Below are 8,855 nucleotides of genomic sequence, written 5' to 3' on the forward strand. Positions count from 1 at the left end.
TGACCTGGCCTTTGGATGGCAGCGAGGCTGGAGTTGACCTTGTTTTGATACAGACCTCAATGCTTTTGTCATGTAAATGCACCTAGTTAGCATCAGAACAACTTGTTTTACACAACAAAAGTAGTGAGGCCTGTATCAAAACAAGGTCAACTCCAGCCTCGCTGGAGCTTTTGTTTTTAGAAAGTAAGCTATGTTTTAATGAAAGTTTAAAGTGGGGCTATGTAAACACCAAACGGAAAATAAATGTGCTTTGTTTACTGCTTATAAATCAACAACATTAATTAGCCATGTGGACTCAAGAATTCGCCAACATTTCTCTTATGTTCTCTAAGACCCATTACACTGTCTGTTTTATCTGTTTGGCTGTTCCAGGTGTTGGTTAGCTAGGGAAAGGCTGGATGAGGAAGTGAAAAAAACAAAAAAACAAAAACAAAAACAAAACAAAAAAACAGATGGGAGTTAGTAAGAGAGTAAGCTCATTGTCTTGTCTTGTTTATTTTTTTTGTTTTCATTGACTGTTCTTTGTGTTAACACCTATTTTCACACTGCCATTGACTTGTCAAATGCATATAATGAGCTCATCGGTACAATACATAATTATCTTTATTCTTAGCACATTGTCAGGATTGAACTGAATGTTTATTGATTTGCCCTGCCACTGAGGTGATATTGTTCATGACTCTTGTGCCATTGATGTAAAGGCATAATGGTTAAATCTGGTTCTTAAAACGTCCCATAGGAGTGCTAAAAGTCTTCATCCAAATTCTGGCTCATCAGAGTCCGGGTATGAGTCAACAAAGGCTGCCAACAACTGAGCTGTTTCATCACTATCAGTGTCCTGAAAAAGGAAGCAGTTAATGATATTCCATCACAAATATGATTCCATGGAGAGGAATTGCTCATTAGATTCATGATGACATTAAATCGGGAACTCTGCTTGAAGTCTGATCAGGTGTGACTCTTAAGTTATTTAAAGGGACTCAGTCACAGTATTTTGAGTTATTTTGGCCACATACAAAATTACCTTTAATGGTAGGAAACCTGAAAATAACAGATTAATAAGATAAAAAAACACCAGTTGGAAGAGATAATGATAAACCATAAAGGAACAAGTATGGCTAAGGATGGAGAAGATTAACATGGATTACAAACAACAAATTTGAAAAATTGCAGCTAAACTTTTCAATATGCGCAAACCATGACTGAGCTCCATTAAAGTCATCATGATATGCTGTGGTGGTCTTATGATAAGAGTGCTGGACTCTAAACAGAGCTGTCTGGTTTCAAACCCTGGCGATGGTCATTGTGTTGTGTTCTTTGGCAAGACATTTTACTCTCACAGTGCCTCGCTCCACCAAGGAGTAAAAATGGGTTCTGGCACATTTAATGCAGGGGGTAACCCTGCAATGGACTAGCATCAAATCTAGCAATCATGCCACAGAAACTGGAGATAAGCACTGGGCCAGGTGTGCCAGTGGGCTCAAATGGAGACTTAACCAACCTACATGGATTGCTGAACTTTGTTCAAATAACCAGCCAAAGGTGTCTGGATTAAAAAAAAGTGTTTTACTTACCTGATTGGTTACATTTTCATTTTCTGTGATATTTACTGTGAGTTGATCTTTGTTGCTCTCAACTTGTTTCTCTTTGCCTGCATTGGGATCATTATCTTCAATCCTTCTTTGCTTGGGCTCGGATAACCCCAGAGTATTTTTGGAGTCAGGCATTTTTTGTAGCTGCTGGGGAGAATTCACAACAGCTTCGCTTGATAGGCTTTCTGATGCAGACATTTGATTTGCATGTTTGATGAATTTCTTCTGAAATGACAATTGTGCTCTCAGTGTGTTAAAGCTGGAAGTAATACGCCCAGCTCCAGTCAGTTCACTCTCGGGGTTCACTACTTCATTGTGTGATTCCTCTTTTTGAGTGTTGATTTCTTTCCAACTAGTGTTAGACTGTTCAGTTTGTTCTCCAGATGTCTCGTGTTCAATCTCCTCCATTGGTGTATTCCCAACATTGGGGAAAGACTTGCTTCCTTCAGTAGTTTCTATGTAATCCCCATCCCTATGTTCTACAGACATTTGATCTGTTTGTGAGTAAGCAATGCCATTAGGATTGTTGCTTTCAAACAACAAACTTTGCTGAGATAAAACATTTTCGCTCATTGCCATTTGGTTCTCTCTATAGGAAGATAATGATTCTGATACACTTTCATGGTTCACAGACAGTAGACCATTTGAAGAAGGGTTCTCAGGGGTGCCAAGCAATAATGGTCCAGAGGCAGAGCACCCTTGAGGAAAGGACCTTGGATGAATAATGGAATTGGCAACAGCTAAGGCTTCTTGACAGAAACTTGACACCTGAAAAGAAATAGTTCCAAAGAAAAAGTGAATATTCAATTACGGACCAATCATCCAATGTTATGCTCTCTGAATAATCAGTGAATCAACCTCATGCTGGAGAAGACTTGTCTAAGTTCTTAATGTAAACAATTAAATTTGCTGATAACTATTTTGGGACTGGTCTAAGCTCTCTACATAAAGCTCTCTAAAGCTCTCTACATAAAGCTCTCTATATAAAGCTCTCTACATAAAGCCCCTCTAGATGTTTACATGTGCTCTATGGTCTGTGTTTTTTGCCGATATAATGCTTGCTCTCATTGACTAATTCTAGGGTATTATTCTTCTGTAATGCCCACGGGCCAATTACAGGCCTGATAACACAATTCAAAATGAAAGCAACCTATCATCACACCTACTCTACCTTAAAGTCTATATCCTGAAGCCCTGAGCTGAATAATTTAACAGCATGATTGACAGGTGACGGAACATAGGGTGAATTAGTAAGAAGACAACAAAGTAGAACATGGTACAATCCCTGCCGACACTCTGCATTCCTGAATGGTATGGGAAAGGAGTTGAATGAGGACTGCTGACACTGGATGACTAACTTCACAGCACAAACTTGAATTTCCTGAGGAGAGAGATAGAAAGAACATGCATTTGTTATGTTGTGTTGCAATCCTCCATTCTCCAGTGAACTAAGATAATTTCCATATTTATATATATTAGACCACCTTTGTTACTCTAGTAAAAAAAGGCAATGGTTACTGCACTAACCCAAGCCACCTCACGAGGAATGTCACTTCCACCAGCAATTAATAGAGCACATAAAGCTGTTGATGAAAAACAATATAATTTGACACAAAAGATTAATATTTAAAAAAAAACACATTAAAATATATCCTGATTAGTGCAAAGAGAAACACATATAACAAATTTTATAATCCAACCATCTTAATCTCTTATGGATCGTGTAATAAAGCTCTGTTTTTTTTATCATAAGCATGATTGTAGTATAAGATTATTCTTCACCTTTAAGAGCTCTGTAAGTAATCACCACATTGGCATTTACATCAAACTTTTGTTGACCTGTATAAATAGGAATGTGTACTAACATTAAATTGAATTTGAAACTTTGGGATGTAAGGAAGTCTAGTCATGAAAATTAGCAGCAAATCTGAAGTGAGGTGTACCATGATAAATATTTTTGAGGAAGGACTCTCAGATATGCAATAACTTCAATGACCAATATGTCATACCTGTCAATAATTGGTCAACATCATCTTGAATTTTTCTTTTCTTTGCCTAAGAAAAAATCAATATTTACTGTATGAGTCAATCAAAAAAAGCAGAACTTGGAAGGAATCTTAAATTCATGCTTATCTGGCTCTTTGAAATTCAAATACCTTTCTGGACAATTGTTGAGTCCCACTGCTGGCATTTGGCAACAACTACAATCAAAGAAAAAAAACTAGCAGGTGTGAGATGCCATAGTGTTTTAAATTGGAGTGGTGAAATTTAATTCAAAGGATTACAGAGTATTACCTTTGTTTGAGAAGCTAAAGGTTTTATATCATCCAGTATATGTTGAACCAATTTGGCCACCACACCACCCTCATCAGGCAGGCTATTTGTCACTTGGATCCAGTGCTCAACACAGCTATAAACAGAACACCTCAGCTTCCTAAAATGGCAACAATAGATAAAGCTGTTAGTAGTTCAGTTCATCAATGAAGATAATTGCTTTATGACGATTTGCTGTGTAAGCTTGAAATGTCTCCCTACCTGTAAGGCCTACATTGACCAAATGTAGGATTTTGTGATTTTGTCCAAGTAAGTTCTTGTACCAGAAGCTTCATTACCACGTCAGAGAATGGCAGCATGAAACTTCCACACCTATGGTCCAGTTTTTAAGAAAACACAGTGGATGAAGTGCTGATCCAGGTGTTTGGTTTTTAATTAAAGATGCATTTACTAGACTAAGTTTGTACTGAGGAAGCAACTGGTAACTTTAAGCCCGTTTTCAGGGCTTGGGAAAAACTCGAATTCCAGTTGAAACAAGTTGCTCTCAAATTTTGCTTGCCCTGGGCAAGTCTTAGTTTGCCCTTTTAATGATTTAGTTGGTAGATGACTTGCCTGATCCCTTACCCATTGGCAAGGAAGAATGAAAAATTACTTGCCCAGAAGAAAAATCAACTTGTCGTGGACAACCAAATGGCACTTTTGACAAATTAAAAAAATCCTCTTTTGAAGGCAGGTAACATGCCCTTCTAAATGGCAAAATTTTGCTCGAAAACTAAAGGTCAACTCAAGGGCATCATTACGTTAGACCTAACTACATATGTATGCTTATACAGTTGTACACATACCTGGATATCAGGTTTGTTAACAAATCTATGGCATTTGTATGAATCAAAGGCAAACTGGCTCTTAACAAGACAGATTCCACAACTACAGCATTCCTCTGCAAATGAGACAAAATAATGAGTCTGATCAATCCATTAGGAGCAAATTTGTCTAAAACCATTAACGGTGGCTTTAAGAATGTTAATTAACCAATGAAAACAACTACAATGAAGCAGAATTTTATGAAAAGTGCTGGTCAGGACCTTAAATACCTTCACAGGCTGGGGTCAAAGGTACTATAAACCCAGAGGAACTTTCCACACAGAAACAATAAATATTGCTTATACTACTAATTTATACTGCAAGCTTCTTAACATACCAAAGAGTTACTGGTCACCGATGTTATTCTGATCAAAAGATTCATCGAAGCATCAACAGGAACTGCAACAACCTTAACATACTCTTCCCTACAATAACACAATGATGAATTAACTTCCTTTGAGAAGGACCTCCTTGATAACTAATTTGTGGCTAAGGTCAGCAGACAATGTTGTATTTCTATGCTCTATTTCCATGCTAAACAAGTCACAGAAATTTTGAATATCAAAGTGAAATGGAAAGACTATCAAATCTGATTGCTCCTAGTTAACAGCCCCATTAGTTGCAGTCAAGATGTCTGCATATGTAATTAGAAAATAGCCCAAAGACAATACATGTGCTGATTGGTTTAAAATCATGTTCTTATTTAAAACTTAATAGAAACACAGACCTAGCACAAGCTGTCGACATAATGATGGTGCGAGCAAAGATAATTTACATTTTGATGATGAAATTAAACATTAAGTTTTTTTTTTCATCACAGATTTTTCTAAAAGAAATAGAAAACATGTTCTTCATCTTTCGATTGAGTTATAGAAACACTTGTGGAAGTTTGGGAGGACTTGAAAAAGCTGTGGAAATACTCACCTGTCGGCTTGTGTTCCCACAGCATTTCTCATTCTCCCAAACTTCCACTCTTGCTTCTCTAACTTAATAGAAACATGGTACATATTTTCTATTTCTTAAATATTAAACATCATGAAATCAGTTGGTACCTAATCATTGAAGAGAGACAGTAAAGCAATGTGTTACATCTGGTGACAAGGCTGTGTGTACGGTCAGGTTCAACTAGTGGAAGTTCGTCAGCGAGTGGAAGAGTTTCTGATTCAGAGGTAGATTGCTGCGTGGGTCTGGAGACAACTAAAATAAATACTGGAAAATTACTATGTTTATAAATACAAAAAAATACCAATCAAAACCTTACTAAATTCAGATCACAAACAATTCATGCAAATCAACAGAAGTCTTCGCTCTTCACATCCCAAAGCATTTAAATCTGAGTGAAAGACTTTCCTTCACTAACCAGGTTCAACACTTCCATAGGCAGCATCAAGAAGTTTGTGAATTGTACAAATAACTTTCTTCCACTGTACCTCCCAAGCACATACTTGTTTCTTCTCACTGGATCCACTACGACTGCACTTTGGCAACAGGGCATAACATTGACATGCTGCCTGTTACAACAAAAAATGCAATCACCATCATGATTTTCTCGCCACTCAAGCCACATTGATAAAATAAATTTTAATAACTTCGTTAGGAAGTTAGGAATAAAAAGAGCAGTGGAATTTTTATCTCACCTTCAAAGTTTCATCACATGCTGAACTTAAGAATGGCAAAAGGAATTTCTCAATTTGATTCTGAAACCATTTACAGAAAACAAAAAAAAATTATGACAGTATAAAAAATGATACTTATCAACACAACATTTTCACATTGACATCATTTAAACAGCTACAAAGAACAGTAAATTCATCAAATGAATATGAAATTACTTTCTTAACTGATTTACATTTTCATTTAAAATTTACATATTTTTACATTTACACCCCTGAGAACTTGTCAATAATTTCCTGGTACCTGTTTCTACAATTTAAAGATATGTTTACTGCTGGAGAGACACTGCAAGGACAAATTACAAGTTTACCTTTGTTGCTTCACAGTAAGTAGCAGTTAACTTTTTACTTACCCTGGAGGATCCAACTGGACCTGGAAAATGTTGTATACAAGAAGAAAGAATAGACAAGACAGCTGGGTCATCCTACGAAAGATCAAATCATAATATCTACGATGATTATATATTACAAGACAAGCATAGACCTGTACAGAAAAGCTGAAATGTGAAAAAGACTGTTCAGAAGTCAAACTTTACTATTGGCTCATGCATGCAGACAGCATTAGCTAGTCTATGAGAGCATCCGAGTTTCTTTTGGCTCTTGTTTTGCGCTCTAAGAAAAAATTGTCTGTGAAAGAAGTTGTTCCTCTCGCTCAGTATTGCAGACAGTTTTTTCTTGACATATGAAACAAGAGCCAAAAAAATATGCTCTTGCAGGCTCAGCATTAATTAGCATAATATTGTCCAAGTCACATTTTATTGGTAATCTGATACTGACAGTAACTGGAAAGCTATAATTGTATTATTGTAAGATAGTGCAGTCTGTGCATAATAATATTTTTATTATTATTCTAATAAAGCATCCTGATTGATTCCAGTGAGATGATGAGAAGAATTTAAATCTGAATTCAAACTTGTGGCTTGTCTGTGTACAGGATCTGTCAGTTTTCTTATAACTCACCGAGCATTTGTTAGACAACAATGTAGAAACAATGGATGGAATAACAGAGCTGGATAACTCTCTTGACAGCTCTGAAAACTAAGAGAGAATGAGTGTAAATAAGGAGTTTATTATAAAATCATACTTAATTGTTATTGTTACAGGTGACCCTTTATCTAAACAAAAATAGTAGAATTTCTATTTTGCACTCTATTGTTTACACAAAACTGTTGCTCTAAGAATCTCACCTCTGAGGCATATCTCAAAATATCATCAAGAAGTTTGCTACAATACTGAATGACACTTGATTTTCCTGGAACCTATAAAGAACATTGAGAAGTTGAACTGTATTTTTTTTTCAAAACTACTTTTCTTAAAAAAGTAGATTTTACCACACACAAGACAGAGAATTCAAAATGACCTAAGAAGCTATTTTACTTTTTATTACCTGAATTATATTGAGAATAGTTCTTAGCCAGGATGAACAATTTGTCCTGAAGGTTTCTGTATCACACTGTTCAACTGTTATTCCAAGGAGACAAATACCTAACCAACTGATACATTGAAAAAAAAAAAAAAAGAGATAATTTTGTGCAATTCCTTTGTATGTTGTTTGAATCATGAAGTCAAAATCACCTGTTGTTTTGCTAGCACTATGAAACAAATGGGAGCATTGTTACTCTCCTAATCAATAGCAAATGTCATGTTCTAGTCTATAATTTACTGGCCACCCCATTGTCAGGTTATCAGTGGCAAAAATGTTCCAGTACCCAGAAAAGCACTGTGACTGTGAAAATAATGAATTAAAAATGTTTAAATCTATGAGTACAAATAATATAGGGGGCCTGGAGACTTCCTGCTTCCTGTAACTTTTACTCCATGTTCGACTCAGGTTCACGCCATTCCCTTCCTTTCAATCATTAAAATATTACCCAAATTTTTGAAAATTCTTTCGCATTCCACCCAGTTTCTATCACTTTGGGAATAACTCCATTCGCCCTATCTTCCACCGCCTCTTAATTGAGATTGTAGAAGTCCCACCACTTTTAAATTTAATATTCCCTGGATCCCCTGTGCCCCGTAACATGACCTAACATATGTCTTGTCTTTCATATGATAAGAGGCATAAATTACCTATCTGTCTTTGAATTTAGAAGGAAATTGACCTTCCCAATCCAGCCATCCGGAATTTTCTAAGGAAAAACGTTGATAATAAAATTAAAAGACCATTTCCAGGCCTAGGAGTAGGTGTGCAACACTACACGTGGTCTAGGAATGAAAACAGACGTCAGAAAAACTTAACGAAACATAAAACCACAGAAGGGGTTGTGATATTTTCTTACCTCTTCACCGAGGTGTTGCTTTGAATCTACACATTCTAGGAAAAAGGGGGCATACGTTTCGGGTTTTGACTCCAAAAACGAACTCACCAAAGTCGACAGTTCTGCTGCCATCGCTGCCATTTTGTTTTTATTGAGAAACCGCTTACCCTGAAAAAATGCGGTCCAGTTAT

General features: G+C 36.4%; 1 protein-coding gene across 2 annotated transcripts; it reads right to left on the reverse strand.

Moving 5' to 3' along the window:
- Positions 1–476: 476 nt before the first annotated feature.
- Positions 477–8,839, reverse strand: LOC110042020 (proline-, glutamic acid- and leucine-rich protein 1-like). 2 transcript variants are annotated; one of them, XM_020747337.2, is made up of 20 exons: positions 8,686–8,833; positions 8,477–8,535; positions 7,791–7,896; positions 7,591–7,662; positions 7,364–7,441; positions 6,757–6,828; positions 6,368–6,427; positions 6,091–6,241; positions 5,783–5,927; positions 5,068–5,155; positions 4,712–4,806; positions 4,128–4,238; positions 3,888–4,026; positions 3,749–3,793; positions 3,602–3,647; positions 3,375–3,431; positions 3,120–3,175; positions 2,764–2,973; positions 1,575–2,360; positions 477–838 (listed from the first exon to the last, which is right to left on the reverse strand). In XM_020747337.2, exons 1-20 carry the CDS (start codon positions 8,803–8,805, stop codon positions 755–757), a joined length of 2,580 nt encoding a protein of 859 aa, XP_020602996.2. In that variant the 5' UTR covers positions 8,806–8,833; the 3' UTR covers positions 477–754. The 2 variants fall into 2 exon arrangements, with proteins under 2 accessions (XP_020602996.2, XP_089150101.1); XM_089293975.1 differs by lacking the exon at positions 477–838 and having other exon boundaries at positions 845–2,360; positions 8,686–8,839.
- Between the last annotated feature and the right edge of the window lie 16 nt (positions 8,840–8,855).

This window comes from Orbicella faveolata, unplaced genomic scaffold (genome assembly GCF_042242905.1).
Source record: "Orbicella faveolata isolate gen_17 unplaced genomic scaffold, um_ofav_v1 contig_25, whole genome shotgun sequence".
Lineage (NCBI taxonomy): Eukaryota > Metazoa > Cnidaria > Anthozoa > Scleractinia > Merulinidae > Orbicella > Orbicella faveolata.

Bases quoted from the DNA above. Each gene is read 5' to 3' on its own strand.
- LOC110042020 (XM_089293975.1), bottom strand. From the start codon at position 8,805: ATGGCAGCGATGGCAGCAGAACTGTCGACTTTGGTGAGTTCGTTTTTG. The intron at 6,242-6,367 runs GTGAGATAAAAA...TTGTTGTAACAG, and splicing joins CATGTGATGAAACTTTGAAG to GCAGCATGTCAATGTTATGC. The intron at 4,807-5,067 runs GTATGTTAAGAA...TCTCATTTGCAG, and splicing joins CGGTGACCAGTAACTCTTTG to AGGAATGCTGTAGTTGTGGA.